Source organism: Marmota flaviventris, chromosome 1 (assembly GCF_047511675.1).
Source record: "Marmota flaviventris isolate mMarFla1 chromosome 1, mMarFla1.hap1, whole genome shotgun sequence".
NCBI lineage: Eukaryota > Metazoa > Chordata > Mammalia > Rodentia > Sciuridae > Marmota > Marmota flaviventris.
Window position 1 is genome coordinate 200,210,531 of NC_092498.1, and position 17,098 is coordinate 200,227,628.

The 17,098-nt window shown below is 56.5% G+C and overlaps 2 protein-coding genes across 2 annotated transcripts; one reads left to right on the top strand and one right to left on the bottom strand.

Annotated features, from left to right (window-relative positions):
• Positions 1–646: 646 nt before the first annotated feature.
• Positions 647–6,776, top strand: Klhl40 (kelch like family member 40). The gene is made up of 6 exons (XM_027932562.3): positions 647–1,804; positions 3,066–3,226; positions 3,467–3,574; positions 3,741–3,926; positions 5,661–5,807; positions 6,665–6,776. The coding sequence occupies exons 1-6, from the start codon at positions 647–649 to the stop codon at positions 6,774–6,776; spliced, it is 1,872 nt and encodes a 623-aa protein (XP_027788363.1).
• Positions 6,777–7,518: 742 nt separating this feature from the next.
• On the bottom strand, positions 7,519–14,620 carry Hhatl (hedgehog acyltransferase like). The gene is made up of 11 exons (XM_027932529.2): positions 14,515–14,620; positions 14,082–14,149; positions 13,442–13,555; positions 13,127–13,321; positions 12,564–12,773; positions 11,983–12,154; positions 11,468–11,612; positions 11,291–11,326; positions 8,361–8,562; positions 7,822–7,963; positions 7,519–7,643 (listed from the first exon to the last, which is right to left on the bottom strand). Exons 1-11 carry the CDS (start codon positions 14,618–14,620, stop codon positions 7,519–7,521), a joined length of 1,515 nt encoding a protein of 504 aa, XP_027788330.1.
• Between the last annotated feature and the right edge of the window lie 2,478 nt (positions 14,621–17,098).

Genomic DNA, 17,098 nt, shown 5'->3' on the forward strand with positions numbered 1-17,098 from the left:
GGTGGCTATCTTCAAAGCAGGAGGATCTCAGAGTTGGGGAAGAAAAAGGAAAAGGTCTTCCCATTTTATAGTGAAATTCCACACCCAGGTTCTTGGAGCAGAAAACACGTTGGGTCCAGGGTTTTCCAGAGTTAGATATGCTCCAGAGAGGGAGGTGGAAGTACAGAGAGTGCCCAGGCCCAAAAGGCAAGAAGAAAGGGAGACCCTTAAAGAGAGGCTCTCATGCTTCCCCATTGTCCCTGAGTCACAGCTTGAGCCACCCTCTTTCCTTGAGGAATCTCCAGACCAAGAAATCCAGAGTCAAGGTCTGGATGTGCATATTTTGGAAATGAGGCAGGAAGGCCTACATCTTTCCAGGAAAGCCCAAACACCCACCTTTGCAGCATGAGCCCCCAGGGTTGAGTCAAGGCTTCTCCAAACACCTCACCCTTGCCCCATGAGCCCCCAGGGCTGAGTCAAGGCTGTTCCAGGAGGGGCCTCTGTCCAGCTGTCTCCTGTGCGTCATGTGCAGGAGGCCCAGCAGCTCATCTTACAAGCCAGGGCCACCTTTATATATAGCCCTGTGAGGACAGCTGCGCAGTCTGAGGGCTGCCCAGCAGAAAATCAGGGGTGCAGAGAGGAACACTTGGCACTAAGGGCCCCCACCATGACTCTGGGCTTGGAACAAGCGGAGGAACAGCGGCTGTACCAGCAGACGCTCCTGCAGGATGGACTCAAGGACATGCTGGACCATGGCAAGTTCCTGGACTGTGTGGTGCGGGCGGGCGAGCGCGAGTTCCCGTGCCACCGCCTGGTGCTGGCCGCTTGCAGCCCTTACTTCCGGGCGCGCTTCCTGGCTGAACCAGAGACTGCTGGCGAACTGCGCCTGGAGGATGTGTCCCCAGACGTGGTGGCCCAGGTGCTGAACTACCTGTACACGTCAGAGATCGCGCTGGATGAGGCAAGCGTGCAGGATCTGTTCGCCGCAGCGCACCGCTTCCAGATCCCGTCCATCTTCACCATCTGTGTGTCCTTCCTGCAGAAGCGCCTGTGCCTAGCCAACTGCCTGGCCGTCTTCCGTCTTGGCCTACTACTCGATTGTGCCCGCCTGGCGGTGGCTGCCCGCGACTTCATCTGCTCGCGCTTCACGCTGGTGGCGCGCGACGCCGATTTCCTTGGGCTTTCGGCGGATGAGCTCATAGCCATCATTTCCAGCGACGGCCTCAATGTGGAGAAGGAAGAAGCGGTGTTCGAGGCGGTGATGCGGTGGGCTGGCAGCGGTGACGCCGAGGCGCAAGCAGAGCGCCAGCGCGCGCTGCCCACGGTTTTCGAGAGCGTGCGCTGCCGCCTGCTGCCTCGCGCCTTCTTGGAGAGCCGCGTGGAGCGCCACCCTCTTGTGCGTGCCCAGCCGGAATTGCTTCGCAAGGTACAGATGGTGAAGGATGCACACGAAGGCCGCATCACCATGCTGCGCAAGAAGAAGAAAGACAAGGGGAAGGAGACAGTTGGGACCAAGGAGGCTGACGAGGGCTCAAATGAAGCCAAGACAGGGGAGGATGAAGAGGATGAACGTGTCCTGCCTGGGATTCTCAATGACACACTCCGCTTTGGCATGTTCCTGCAGGATCTCATTTTCATGATCAGTGAGGAGGGTGCAGTGGCCTATGATCCAGCAGCCAACGAGTGCTACTGTGCCTCTCTCTCCACCCAGATCCCCAAGAACCATGTCAGCTTGGTCACCAAGGAGAACCAGGTCTTTGTGGCTGGGGGCCTCTTCTACAACGAGGACAACAAAGAGGATCCCATGAGTGCTTACTTCCTGCAGGTGCCTGGCTGATCTTGGGAGGGACCAGCTAGTGCTGGGTTCTGGGCACTGAGGGGCAGTTTTGGGGCCCAGGAGAGGTCTATGCCTACTTGAGGGCATTTTACTGCGTCTAGAGTGAGATAATAGACCAGGGATGTTTATTGACATCCACTTGCCTGAAAGTTGAAGATAGTTATAGGCAGCTGCACAACTTTGGTATCTCGGTTCCAGATGGATATTAGGTCCAGATTGGAGCATGTTGGGTGTTCTAGCCCTGCACAGGGGTTGGGGTCAGGCACAGTGACTAGGAGGAGCAAGGCCAGTGTAGGAGGAGCATTTGCATGAGCATTTGCAAATCGTGAGACAGGACTTGGAGTATGAAACCCATAGTGTCCTAGTTTGACCATCCTGCCTAATCCTCTCATTGTACAAATGAGGAAACTGAGACTGAGGAGGACAGTGGAATGCTCAGTCCAAGTTGGGGGTTGTGACTCTGGAATCTCAGGGGGCAGAAAGAATTTCCTGGAGACTAGCAGTATAGGTTTGAGCCTTTCTTGTTAGGTGGAATTTGGAGATGGAAAGGGCAAGGTGGCAGTATTCCTGATCGCAGAACGGTGAGCAAGGGACAGAGACAGGACCGGGATATAGAAAGCTGAGGGGGTGAGGGAAGCCTGGTGCCAAGGTTAAGCTCACTGGCTTAGACTGGGCCTAATCATGGGTGTGAGGGGCAGCTCCACCAGCCAGGCCAGCAGTGAAGTCACTATTTATTTTCACTGAGCCTCTGTTTGTCAATAGGAATTATTCTTCCTGCTTGATAAGGTTGTTTGAAGGTTAACGATGCTAATGAAAGTGCTCATCAGCACAGCCCTCGGCTCTCAGAAAACTTTCCAATAAGATGAGCCACTAGTATCTTTATTATAAGAATATGGAGGTCGACAGAGCTGAAGACTGTAGATTTTAAGGATGATTTTAAGGAGGTAGGGTTACTTTGAAGTTTCCAGAGCAAGGGGCAGGCAGGCCTCGAAGAGGAAAGGGCACTAAGGAAGGGCCAAGGTCACTGTCGGACCTTTCTCCTCAGTTCTGAGCCCTGGTGCCCCATTATGGTGCTACTTCTTGGCTGCTCTCTGCACAATGATGGGATGGCAGAGGGGCACCGCCTCCAGGGCCGCCTCCAGACTGCGTTGGTGCGCAGGGAGTCCTACTCCTTTCTGACCAAGGTGGCTGGGCTGGGCTGGGGGCGGGAGCGGGGTGGGCGGTGGCTGACTGGACGCCCCGCCCACAGTTTGACCACCTGGACTCGGAGTGGCTGGGCATGCCGCCGCTGCCTTCTCCGCGCTGCCTCTTTGGTTTGGGAGAGGCTCTTAACTCCATCTACGTGGTCGGCGGCCGAGAGCTGAAGGACGGGGAGAGCAGCCTGGACTCGGTCCTGTGCTACGACCGGCTGTGAGCGTGGGCTGGGGCGGGCCGGGTCCTGGGGAGGGACTGTGGATCCAGGTGGGAGCCCGGAGTCCCAGTACAGTCGCCCGACCGCTGGGAGGGGCAGGGGCGTAGGAGGGTGGGGCCCAGGGGAGTTCCTGGAATGCTTCGGGTGCACCCCGAGTGAGTGTTGGGTGGGAGGGTGAACCAAACGCCGGGATTGGGCGCACCCTTGAGTCGGGCACCCGTCCCTTGCGTCTCCTCTAGGTCCTTCAAATGGGGCGAATCGGACCCTCTGCCATACGCAGTGTATGGCCACGCTGTTCTCTCCCATATGGACCTCGTCTACGTCATTGGTGGCAAAGGCAGCGACAGGTGAGGCTGGGTCCCCGAGCGTGTCTGCTTCAGCAGAGTTGTAGGTTCCAGCGAAAGGAGAATTCTCCTGTGGCTGGAGGTTTGTCCCCACTGCCCTGGGAGGCGGCCAAGGGCAGCGGGTCTCTATTCAGGCCTCCCTCTACGCACTCATCCATCCACCCCACAGGAAGTGCCTGAACAAGATGTGCGTCTATGACCCCAAGAAATTCGAGTGGAAGGAACTGGCACCCATGCAGACTGCCCGCTCGCTCTTTGGGGCCACCGTCCATGATGGCCGCATTTTTGTGGCAGCGGGGGTCACCGACACAGGACTGACCAGTTCTGCGGAGGTGTACAGCATCGCAGATGACAAGTATGTGGCTTTGGGCCTATGTCAGTCCTCCCTGTGTCTGCCCTGGCAGGAGTCATAGCCCCTGTCTTGGGTCCCTGCTGTTGATTTGGAACATCCCCACTGTAGTCCCTCTCTGATCAGCAGATAGGTGGGGAGGGGACTTCCCCATGAGGTAGGGCAGGGTTATGGGCTGCAGGGTCTGCAGGAGGGAGCTCCCAGGTGGAGGAGACAAGGGATATCAGGTTCCTCACTCAGAGACTCCTACCAGGCAGTGGCCTTGTGCTAGTGAAAGACCTGTGAGGGAGACAGGAGCTGCCCTGCTGGGATATCAGGAAAGAAAAAATGGAGCTGACCTCCAGCTGGGCTCAGCCAGAAATAGTGGGAGAAGCCAGTTCTGGGGCCGGGTAGGTGACCAGAAGGGCTGAGACACTTTATTCTGACACTAATGAAATGCCTTTGATGGGTTTTAAACTCCACCTGTTTTTCTAACATGCCTGGTGGCAGCTGGAGAGCAGGATCAGAGATTTTCTAGGAGGCAAGGGGGCCTGAGGGGTGCAGGGTGCAGCTGTAGCAAGAGGTAATGGAAGCCTGGAGCCTGGAACTAGGGTGCAGTGGAGAAGAGCCACTGGAGGACTTAGGCCAGGGCCTCTCTGGCTGTAATACACAGAAATCTCCCTAGTGTCGTGTTAATATGCAGATTCTGGATTTCAGATATGAGGAGGGGCCTGTATTTCTAAGGATACCCTGGTAATGTTGGTGCTGCAGGCCTAGGGACCACCCTCTGAGTAGCAAGGGTTTAGGAGATGAAAGAAGGAGGGCATAGTGATGATTTGGATGTTGGGGCAAGAAAGAAGTGGATGCTTTTGAGTGAGAATGGGAGGCCATTTGTTGGAGAAACATTGGGGTTAAATAACAAGATTGAAGGTCCAGTCAGGATATGTGGACTTGAGATGCCTGCCTGAGGGTGTCCAGGAGGAGCCTACAGGGCCAGAGAGAGGGCTGAGGTAGAGGGAGAGATTGAGGGCCCAAGAGTACAGAGGGGACAAACTTCATAAGGAGAGGGGGTGCCCATGGCAGGAGCAGAGGTCCAAGCCCCAAGGGATGGTGGGGGAGATGCATTATCCAGGAAGAGTACAAGAAGCTGACCCTGGAGAGGCAGGAGGTGAGGACAGTCACCTCTGTAGTGGCAGGCCGTGGGCCCTGGATTTTACAGCCCTGGGGTGGATGGGCTTTTGGAGGGTGGGAATGAAGGCCCAGCTGCAGGAGCCGGGGAGTGAGAACAGTTAGGCTGTGAGGGGAGAAGAGGGGGACAGGAGTGCAAGGGAACAGGAGCTTAAATGGCCACTAAGGAGCCAGGGGAATGTGTCCAGGGCAGTTCTTGGGGGCCTGCTGGGGGCTGGGATCCTGAGTTAGCAGCCAGGAGTTAGTTCAGGAGAGAAGAGGGACATGGGAGATCCATGGGGGACTTTGCTGGGCCAGTTGGATTAATGACAAGGGGGAAAGGAAGGGAAAAGGGAGGAGCAAGAGAATGGGGGAGGAAGTGAAACCAGGGGGGCCTGGAGAACAGGGTTGGGATGAGCTGAGGCCCAGGCAGGGGCACCGGGCAGGCACCCAAGAAAGTCGGGAAGCAGGAAGCTGCCCTGGGAGTGTGAGAGGCTAGGACTCAGATTTCAAAGGGTGCAGCTGGAGTTGGGAGCACCGGGATAGCAGGGACAGGCCCCCTAGGTGATGCACCTTCTCACCCCACTGCCACAGGTGGGCACCCTTCGAGGCCTTTCCACAGGAGCGCAGCTCACTCAGCCTGATTAGCCTGGTGGGCACCCTCTATGCCATTGGTGGCTTCGCCACACTGGAGACTGAGTCCGGAGAATTGGTCCCCACAGAGCTCAACGACATTTGGAGGTGAGCCTGGCCCCAAGGAATCAAGGGGGAATTCTGAGCAAGGCTGATTTCCCCACAGCCTGGCAAGCTCATGTGTGGGCAAAGCTGATCCCTCTTCCAGGGAATCTTGGGGGAAGGAATAACAAACACACCCCACTTGCCCCATTTCTACCAGTGGGTCTAGGTTTGCACATGTGGTACCATGCCCCACTGAGGAGCTCCAGCAGTGCTGCAGATGGGAGCTGACCCTCAGCTTAGGGTACAGACCCACAGACACAGGGCCCAGGTAGCAGCCAGGCCTCTTACCCCCGTTTTCTGGGTGCTTGGCTAGAGGAGAGTGAGGCCAGGACTAGGAAATAGTTGGACTCCAGCCTCTCAGTCATTGCTTCCCATGGCTGGTCCTTCATGGGGATAGGTGGAAGAGGCTCAGCCACCTGGGGCATACTTGAACCTTCAGTCACTTGGTGCTGCAAGTGGCCTCTGGAGGAGTAGGGCTGCTAGGGGAGTGGGGTGCAAGGAACTTCTGGAATGTTGAATATGGAAACTCTCAAGAGGACATGATTGGTGTGTGTGTGTAGGGGGCCAGTGTAGATCTTCCTGGAGGGAGGTGGATTTTGAGGAGTGTGGGAACCCTGGAGAGGTGGCCTTTCCTGAGGAGGTAGCTCTGGATTATGGGGTGGATTTTCTTGGTAGTGACTCTTTGGGAGGCCCCCTTCCAAGAGCATGGGAATTTCCAGGTATCTAGAGATAGACCTGGGCTGGGGTACACTTCCTGGAGATGGGTGTAATGTACGCAGCCAACCCTCCCTGCTGGGTCCCATTTTGGACTCAGCTGATGAAGCTCTTCACCCTTGTCCCCACTCTTCCCCCCACCCCAGATATAACGAGGAGGAGAAGAAGTGGGAGGGCGTCCTGCGGGAGATCGCCTATGCAGCCGGCGCCACCTTCCTGCCTGTGCGGCTCAACGTGCTGCGCCTGACTAAGATGTGACCAGCCTAGAGGGACCTAACTAAGAACCCCTCCCATCCCACAGCCCTCACAGTCCTGACCTTGTGGGGTTCTAGGGAGGAGGCTGGGAGAGGCAAGAGCCCACCTGGATCCGGTTATGGTGCCCGAGGGGCTGCTTCAGTCAGAGAAGGGCTATTGCTGCCCAGTGTTAGCCTTTCAGCAGGGAGGAGAAACTCAGGGCCCCTCCAGGGTCATCATATTTCCCCTGGGTCCTCTTGGCTCATAAGCCATTATCACAGGGGGGTATCCAAGGCTGTGTCCTGGCCATGCCCCCAGTCTGGCCATGTGTGCCAGTAAAATTTCCCACAGGACACGTCCACTTGCCCATCTGATGGGAGTGTCCCCATCAAGTGCAGCTTGCAATGTGGGTACGTCTCCTTCTTCAAGAAGAATAAAATACCTTCTAAGCGAGTAGTTCAGGGTCTGAAATCAGGTTCTCCAAGAGTCAATAATCAAGTGGTTTGAAATTTCGGGCCTTAATATTCTGCTTTTGGGTTGTCAAGGTGGGAGGTCTTTCCCTCATGTGCTGCCCCTTCCACACTGTGTGGGACCCCCTCCCTGAGACCTGGAAACTCCAGCTCTTCAGCCATGATGGACAAGGAGCCAGGAGATTGCTGGGAACAAGGGGAAGGGAACAGCCCAACTGTGGTAGAAAAGTCTTTTATTCTGTCAGTGAGGCCCTTCTGGCCCCGCCTGGGCCTGGGACCCAGGAGCCCCCTCCCACCTACTCTAGCTTCTCTTTGTCCTGCCTCTGCTCCTCCTCCAGTGCTAGGGTTCGCTCACGTTCCTTCACCAGCTGGACACCACAGTAGGTGACAAACAGGATGGCCAGCGTGGTCTGGGGGAACCCTGTTGGGGAAGGAGTCATCAGTGCCCACAGCAGCCCATCCGCAATGACTTTTCTCTTCCCATCCCTCTCCCCATTGGATGGCCCTCCTTGCCGAGTCCCTGGGGTATTGGGGTATGGAAGGAGCATTTCAGAAGGTCACAGTCCTTGAGGTTGATATATCCCAAACCCATCTCTCACCTGTAAGTAGCAGACGTCGGGCGACCAGTTCTGTGAACTCGAAGCTGTTCAGGCTTACAAGGTTGTACATGATGATGGCCCAGAAGTTTATGGCCCCACAAAGAGCCCGGACCCTACGGGACATCTGCTCTGACAGACGGGCCTGCCCAGTTCAGGAGAGCATTGGCAGCAAGGTGAGAGGCCCAAAGGAAAGAGGACATGGTTGGTTAATGGCCTGGCCTACAGGGCCACTTATCCTGGGGATATTCACGGGTGTCTGGGAATCCCAGGCCAATTCTTCGTCATTATTAAACATGGGGAAACTGAGTCCTGGGGAGAGGATAAGAACTGGCAAACAAGGCCAGGCCTCCGTGTATTGGGCCTGATCCACAGAAGGAAGAAAGGAACAGATTCCCACAGGATAAGCCATTGCCCTGACAATCAGGAAGGCGGTGGTGAGAAAGTTCTAGGCTGGAGATCAAGTGTGTCCGGACGCCTCCACCCTGTCCTGCGACCCTACCAATCTCAGCCCATCCCAGTCCCAGACCTCCCCTGCTTACCTCAACTTGTGCAAGAGGCCCATGTTCTGCCAGCTTCTGTACCCAGAGCTCAAAGTTGAGGCCAAAGCAGTTAAGGAATGACCACAAGTAGACAATGTCACAAGGCCCAAGCCACAGAGTGGTGATGGCAAATGTGGCCACTGAGGCCACCAGCTCTGGGATCACTGCAGAGTGCTCCCCACCAAGGTGGTCATACACATATCTGCGGGAAAGATGAAAGCAGAGGCCGGTGGAAGGGTGGGAAAGGACAGGTGTGAGGCCAGCAGAGGATGCACAACAGGCGCAGCCCTCCTCCTGCTGTCACCCTGGGGACAAGACGATGTTTTGAACTTAGGTGACTGATTTTCCTCTGCCCAACTCCAAATTTCAGAGGGCTCAGCCTTGGACTTTGTGTCTTCTCTAGCTGTGTTCATTCACTCCTCCAAAAATCTCATTCAGACTCAAGACTTTGAACACTGCTTGTTTAGCCCAGTCTCTCTTTGATTTGTGTCTCCAATTGCTTCTAGACATCTCACTTGAATGACTGATTCCCCCCTCTCTGCCCAAACCAGCTCCATTCCCATCTCCATCATCCCTTCAGTTACTACAAGCCCTGGTACTATTTTGGATTCTCAGTTTCCCTCTTCATTCACATCCAAACCAGCAAATTCTATTGACTCTGGTCAGTCCTGACCACTGCTCATAGCTTCTACCCTCCTCCCACTGGAGTCCAGGTGGACTAGGCCACTTAATGGCCTTCCTACTTTGGCCTTTGTCCGCTGTCCCCCAGCCCCTTTTTCACACAGCAGCCAGAGGCTTAGCTCAGATCACATCATTTCCATGGTTAAACCACGCCCCCATGGCTTCCTATGGCAATTAGAGTATTAGAGAATCCCTGTCGCTGGTTTTCTGCCTTTCCCCCCCATCTCTGATCCACCATTTTCTCCCTCCCTCCCTCTGCCTGCCTTATTAGTCTTTCTGATCTTCACACACACACAGTTGGTACATGTCTCAAAGTCTTTGCCCTGGTAGTTCCCTCTACCTGGAATTCCATCACCCTCCTCCACCCCACACATCTCCTTATCACTCAAGTCTCAGTTCAAATATCTCCTCACAGAAGGCCGCCCAGACCCCAACTAAAGAAGCTTCTACCCTGTAACCAAATTCTATCCCCTTACACTTACCACTCTCTAAAATTATCTTATTGATGTTTGTTTGCCTGTTTATTGTTTACCTGTTTTTCTCCCCCACTAGACTGTAAGCTCCATGATTTCAGGGTCTTTGCCATATTCACTGCTTGTATCCCCAGTGCCTAGAACAGTGCTTGGCACACAGTAGGTGCTCAATAAATATTTGTTAAATAAATTCAGTGGAAGACTCATTGACTAAGCTGCCTCTCCACTCCTTGACCTCCTCATTTCCATTGGTTTCTTCTCCACTGCACCTCAGCCACCCACTCCCATGGTCAGACCCCAACTCTGTCACCATTTGAAATTTCACTCCTTGTTAATTCTCACTTTTTGCCCAACCCCTTCTGACACTTGGCTCCCCAGCTCGTTCTTCAATCCCACTGATCCCCCCCATCTCTACCACCCTCTTTAACAGGCTTATGCTCAATGAGTCATCATTATAAATAACCTTAAGCACCTTATTTTTCAATTCTTCCTTCTTGACCATCTGGGAGAGCCGATTACCAGCTTTCTCTTGACCTGCACCCCCGCAGCTAAGCCCTGATGGGAAAGCCTCACGTCTTCACACGTTGGAGGCTGAAACCCACTACCTCCAACCCCACCTGGCCTCTTGGGGCTGAGCTCTCTATAGGCAGGTGCTTCTCCCCCATTGCAATGGCTACCGCACCCCTCTCTCGCCTGCAAGTATGAGAGGGTGTGGTGGGCACTTGGGAAGGAGGGCCTGAATGCTGCCTCCTCAGCCTGTACTGGCTTCTCTTCTTCTTCCTGAAGGCGGGCCTCTGCCTGAGAGTGGACACCATCACCTCCTCCCTCCTCAGGACCTCAGTCCACCAATTGCCCCTCCATACTGCATTACCGGCTCTTCTGTTGAATAGTTCCCCTCAGCACCAGGGGTGTCCCAGTACCTCCTACCTTTAAAACACCCCACAACTCCCTTTGGTTACCCCTCTGTCTTACTCCTTCAGTCCCAGGCTTCTCCCAGAAGTTGTCCACACACTCCCCCCCCAGTTCCTTGATTCCCTTTCACTGCCCCTGCCTCCCCAGGCGAAGGCTGAAAAGCTCCATGTCACCAATGCTAATCCTCAGCCTCCAGCTCCCTTGAACCTCAGCAGCACCTGGCCCCGTGGCCCCCTCCACGCCTAGATGGTCTTCCCAAGCTTCCAGGGTGTCACATGGCCTTGATTCTTCTCCTTCTCCTCAGTTCCTTCTCCTGGCTCTTCCTTCTCCCTCCAACCAAAGTCCTTGCGGGACCAATATTGGCTGACCCCAACTCTCCTCGACCTGTACCCCAGGTTTTATGCACTCGAGGCTGCAGCACAACTACCCTCCCTCATGACATCCACAGTCCCACCATTCCTCCTGACTTCTCTGAGTCCCTGGCCCTCAGATTCCCTGGATTTCCCTAATGGTGCCCCCCCCCCCAATTCCATCTAGATGTTTCTCAAACAGAACCTCTCTCTAGAAGTCACCCCATTCTCCCATGCTAAAGATAGGGGCCCAGAAGTCATCTCCTTCTTTTGGATGCCCGTACTGAATGGCAGCTCCTGGTGTCTCTGCCCCCCTGCCAGCCCCTTCTCTCCACTTCCAGGGCCCTCAGCCAAGCCCAAACCTGTCTCTCACCTAGACCTCACTCGTCTAAGGCAGACTTACTGTCTCCTTGCTTTCCCTGGCCTAGGGGTGCTCTCTAAAACCATGGGTAAATCTTGGCACTGCCCAGACATGTGGCACTATAGCTGTGGCCACCCCCTCACCCCAACTCACTTGCAAAGCCAGTCATTGATGCCCCGGTCGAAGTGTCTGTGTGGAAAGAGCAGAAGGGTGTGAGTCCACCTGACACAGAGCTCCCACGGCACAGCGGGAGGGGACATGGTAGGATGGGAAGAGGCTCAGGGGCGGTGGGCATCCAAGGTTGCGACCCCCTCCACTGCTTGTACTCACGTTTCCCCAAAGACGTAGAGCGCAGTGATGCACTTAGGAGGCTGAGGCGGATCCAGGTGGTCCAGGCGCGCCACGGTGTTGACGACACCGAAGAGGACCGCAGCCTTCACCCAGTCATACACCAGGTTTGAATAGGCTAGGCCAGCTGGGGACAAGGTGCTGTCACTACCCAGGGCCCATCATCACCTTGGCCTCCCCTGATAACCCCCAAGTCCCAGGGGAGGTGCTGAGCCCTGCCTTCCCCCTGGACACTTCTCTCCAAAGGTTGGGGGAGAGGAGAAGTCCTTGCCACCTGCAGCCCACAGGGAGAATTTGCCTCTTCCTGGGGGAGCACCAGGCCCCACCTTCCCCGTGGGGACCCCCATCTCCACTTGTGAAAATCAATCACAGCCCTGATGAAGGGCAGCCTGTTGGAGATACTGCTCCAGCCTCATAGGACAAAGCTAAGGTCAAGTCCCAGGCATTTCAAAGAAATAAGTCCCTGTTCCTGCACCCTTGGTGATGTGGGGACCCACCGAGGGCGCTGTCTGGGAGGCGATTGGCAAACTTGAGGTCATTGGGGATGGTGAGGATGTAGAAGAAGTGAAAGAAGATGTCCACTGCTATGATGGCCACCACGCTGAGACCTGCCTGGGCCCGGATGCGCCACAGCTCGCCCTCGGGCCTCACTGGTTCCACCTCACTCACCTGGAGGGATGCAAAATGTCTGGGGGAGTGCCAAGTGTCTGCCGTGAGGAGCCCTGCCCCAGTGGGGGTCCCCCTGGGTGGGAGGAGGCAGGCTGCACCCAGGAATTCCGCCCAAGGGTGGAGACACCCTGAAGTCTGGGGAGGGTTCTGTCCGACAAGGGGAGACCAGTCCTGTCTTGGGAGCCCCATTTGAGCAGGAGGGGAACGGTCATGGCCTGGGAGTCCTGTCTGAGAGAAGACACACATCTCCACCATGTGATCCTTGTCTAAGGCGGAAACGTGGCTGCATCCTGGGGTCCTACCTGAAGATGGGGTACAGCCTGCCTGGGGAGTTCTACCTGAGATAGGAGCCTCTGTCTGAAAAAGGAGACCTAGCCTTGTTCTGGGAGGCCACAAGATGTCCCTTCACCTGAGTGTGGAAGCGATCAAAGGTCATGATGGGCCCAAAGAAGAAGAAGGGCAGGTAGAAGTTGTACTTGAGCAGGTCGGCTAGGGAGTAGCGGCGGTCAGGGCGGGCACAGCTCTCCAGTGCGAAGCTGGTGCAACGCAGCACGGTAAAGCCGCAGCCCCCGTGAAACAGCACCTCTTGAAGATCAAAAGTGCCTGTTACAAACCCGCTCTGGAGGGGAGAGAACAGGCCGCCAGCTCACCAGGGGGCCTCACACCTCTGGGGAAAAGAAACCCCTTTCCAGCTTCCCAGGGGGGCCCCAGCTTGGTCCTGCCCTTCCCCTATTCCAGAGCCAGTTAACATTGACGATTGCTCTATCCCAGCAATGTGATAGAGCAGAGGACGAGTTGGACACACTGTGCTGCAGTGCAGGTGACCGCCTGGTTGTCAGGGCACACTCAAAGGCTTGAAGATGGGTGGAAAAGTGAAGGAAATACTTGGGGATACTCAGGAGGCAAAGGCTTTAAATGAAGCAAATGGCTTGGGGTCCTATCCCTGTACCCTTCCAATACTCCAGTGCATACCTGCCAGGAGATGAGGGGGTCCATCTTGAAGGAGGCCAGGCTGGCCAGGCCAAGGCCAAGACAGAGCCAGGGCTGACCCAAGAGTGAGGCCACGTAGAGGCCCACACAGTGGCCAAGCAGCAGCAGCAGGTACCAAGGGCCCATTGTGCCCATCACAGCCAGGGCTCCGTACACAGCATACATCCAGGAGCGGAGCTGTGGAGATGTGAGGTTCTGGTTTTCCTATGCTCCTGGGGGTAGGACCCCTGAATAGATTTCCCACAACCTTTGCAGCTAAGGAGAAGCTGATGAGGGCGGGGGGCAGATTCAGCTCACCTGGGGGGCAACCATTGTGCAGAGTTTGGCAAACAGCACGTGTCCAGAGAGGGCGAAGATGATGACATTTCGGAAGGAAGTGAACCACATCACCCACTCAAAGTCAGCTACATCCTGGGACAGCCAGGGACGGGAGGAAAGGAAGGTTAGGGTGGGTGAGGGAGGATAGCAGGCGGGTACCCCAACTGGGCAGAGCCCTAGCACCTTCCCAGGTCCCTTGTTCTTCTCATGCATTAGAAGAGGAGCAATGGCTCCAGGTCCCTGAAGTCCCCTCTGAAGGAAGTACCCAGATAGAAATGAAGGGAGGAATGAGGGCACCACGTGGACAGCACTGTCCCTCAAATCCCTCTCCCCCTCTGCTCAGCACAGTGCCTGACACTCTACCACTGCTGCCCTGTTCCTGGGAAGGGTGGTGCTGGAGGCCCCGCTGAAGCTCATCCTGCTTATGGACCTGTTTTCTAAGTGAGTCGGGCTGGGGAGGGGCCATGGAGAAGCTGAGGTGCTGAGGCTCAAGCTAGAGACCCCCTTTGTGAGACGCCAGAAAATCTGGGATAGCGGAGAGTGGGGAAGAGTTAGGGATGGAGACATGTGCCAGGGGTCGGGGACCCTTAGCAGGGACCCTGGGATGTGGGAGACCTACCATCTTCCGGCCAATGTACTCCCAGCCGGGTCGCACAGACTCCCGGAAGGCCTTCCTGTGGGCCCCATCTGAGAACAGAGCGTGGCCTCAGTGGAAGGGGTCTTTCACATGCCCTCCCAGGCCTACCCCCAAGGACGAGGCTGCCCCCACCTGGGGAGAGGGGAACAGGTCTGCCAGGTGTATAGCTCTGGGAACAGGGCAGAAGTTAGGGGAATGTGGGTCTCTTGTTCTGCCCCTGCCTCACCCTGGGTCTTGGTGTGTATCTATCTGGGTCCAGGTCCCTGTGTCTCTGAGTGTCTATGTATGTGGGGGGACAGGCTCTGTGTCCATGTCTCTAGGTCTGGGACCTATATATTTCTTGCCTTACTGATTAGAACCCTGAGGCCCCCAGGGGAAGATAGATCCCACCCCTGCCCCAGGGCCCAGCTGTTACCTTGGGATGCTTCAAGGAGGCCCCGGCCAGCATAGGCCAGGGACCCACTCAGCACCAGGAAGTAGAGACCCAGCTCAGCTGCAGGCAGTGCTGTCTTGATGCCCATAGCCTGGACAGGGCTGGGGAGATAGGCAGGTGAGGGCCCAGCCTCCAGCCCCACCTCATGGACCCCTACGGGGGTGCTAGGCCTCCATTCTGAACAGAGACCACTCCATCCACCCCTTGGGGTCTGGGGAAGTATAGCATCACTCTCCCCACCCCTGTGTGCCCTTCACTCCTCCCCTCCCGACTACTGCTCCAGTTCCAACCCCTCTCACTGAAGGTTCTTGAAAGTCTAGTCTCCACTCAGTCTACCTTTGTCACCTTCCTTTACTCCTTCACACCTTTCGGATGGATTGGTCTCCACCCTCTGCCAAGACTCCTGCCAAGGCCCTCTTGAACTTTCAGGAGAGGAAACCCTATCTCTAGCACCTCAATCAGGTTTCTGGCCTCCAGGGTCCCCCTACCTCAGTGAGACTCCTTCAGCTCCTTAGAAAGCCAAACTCTCTCCAAGACCCCTTCTCTGACTCCTACTCACACCCTGAGTGGCCTTTCCTTCTCTGAGACCCTGTAACCTCCCAGATCCTGTCCCCAGCACCAAGCGTCATTCAGCCTTTTATCTTTTGCAGACCCCACACCCAGCAAGCCCCCCGCGCTCTAGCCTGCCTCGTCCCTGGTCCCTGCCTGTGTCTGCATACTGTCCCACCCGCAGTGCTCTGTGTACTCTGGTCCTGGCCACTGTCTGGAGGCTGTGCTATTTGAGAAGGTGCCCTGGAGAAGTGGGTGTGGGGCCAGGCAGGGCCAGGAGGGCACAGGGAGCATGCTGGCTGCTGTCCAAGGTGCTGACCAGTTTAAGGGCCAGGGTGAGTCTAGCCACTCCCTCCTGCCAGCACCCAGCTTGTTCCCAGGAGTCCTGCTGGGCCAACCCTGGGAACTCAGCTAGCACCTATGCTCTTTCCATCTTCAGCCTGGCCCAGTGTCTTCCTAAGGGACCCATAGGTACGGACTCAGGGCCTAAATGAATGAGAGGAACATGTGTAGGTGCCCCTTGGGCTGAGTTGGGCCCTGTTTCCCACCTCAGATCCTCCCCTAAATCACAGGCCAGCCTTCCCCACCCTGTGGCCAGCTCCTCTGGACCCCCACAGCTGACATTCTCCCCATTTTACAGATGGAGGGGGTCACAGGCCAAAATGGGGAAGGGACCCATTAAAGCCACAGGACGATCCTGGGACAGGGTTTCGTCTCCCCTCAAGACCAGATATTCTCCGTGAGCCCCTCTGGAATCTCAGATGAGGCCATTGCTGCCCTGCCCGTGTCAGGGGGCTGCCAGGGGGCTGTCATCGGAGGCCGAGGGCCAGTATGCCTCCTCATCAGCAGGGTGGGGGGGAGGGAGGCCTCGGGGATCAGGTTAATGGAGCAGAAGCTTGAAACCGGAGCGCGGCGAAGAGCCCGCGGAATAGCTTTGTCAGCTGCCTCCCACTCGCCACTTTCCAATTTTAGCTCCCCATGGCCGGTGCAGAAGTGTCCCCAGTGAGGCCTCAGTGAGGAGCTGGACCCCAGCCCGGGGCCTTTCCTGTTAGACCCCCCCAACGTGGACCAGCCTGTGGAAGCAGGAGTGGTCCCTTCCCCCGGTCCTGTCTCAGGTGCACCTGGAGCAAAGCCCACCTTGGGGCCTGTGATCTGCAATCAGGAGCCTGGGGTGGGCCCCACAGGTCTCCAGGGCCCCAGAATGGCTGCATCCCCAGCTGGCACTGACCTTGAGGAGGCTGCGAGGGACCCTGGCACACTGCCCACCTCGTGGCTCCGGGGTCCTTGTATCCGACTGTGCGTCTGTCCGACCAGCTGAGCTCTGGGGCCACGGTGGGGTGTGTCCAGCCCTGGGGTCCCCACCCCCTCGAGGCTATGAGCGGTGAGTGGTGACAGCAGGCAGAGGAGGGGGAGGAGGAGGGTAGGGAGGAGGTGGCCTTCCTGGAGCGGAGCTGAGCAGAGTGCTGCAGAGCTGCTGGCCGCAGGGAGCCGCAAGGAGGCTGGGGGCGGGGAGGGGGTGGCCAGAGGCACAGACTCAGACAGGGACACCTGGGTCTCACTTTAGTCTGTGCCCTTGCCCCTAGAGATCCTGTGTCTCTCTCTCTTGCTACTAGCCAGGACACCCTTCTTTCAGGAAGCCTTCCAGGTGGCCCCACGAGCCTCTACAGACTTGTGAGCCCTGCCCCCGATGTAGTGTCACATTCACACACACGAAAATGCTTTCCCATCTCTGCTCTGTGGACTGTAGTTCCCACTTTACATGCCACCTCCCGAGGGCTGTCCAGGGAAAACCTCTCGTTCCTTTTTATCAAGCAAACTCCTGCCTGGACAGGCATTAGTACCTGGGGGAGGACCGACTTGCCTAGTGGGATTGGAACTGGCACGGGGTGTGTTTGAAAGTGGCTCCCACCCCCAAGCCCTGTCCTATAGGGAGTGGCCTGGATGGAGGGGTGCTAGAAGGGTCACTTGGCAAGCCTTGAAAGGGTACTTGCAATGGCTGGCATCAGCATTTTTTTTT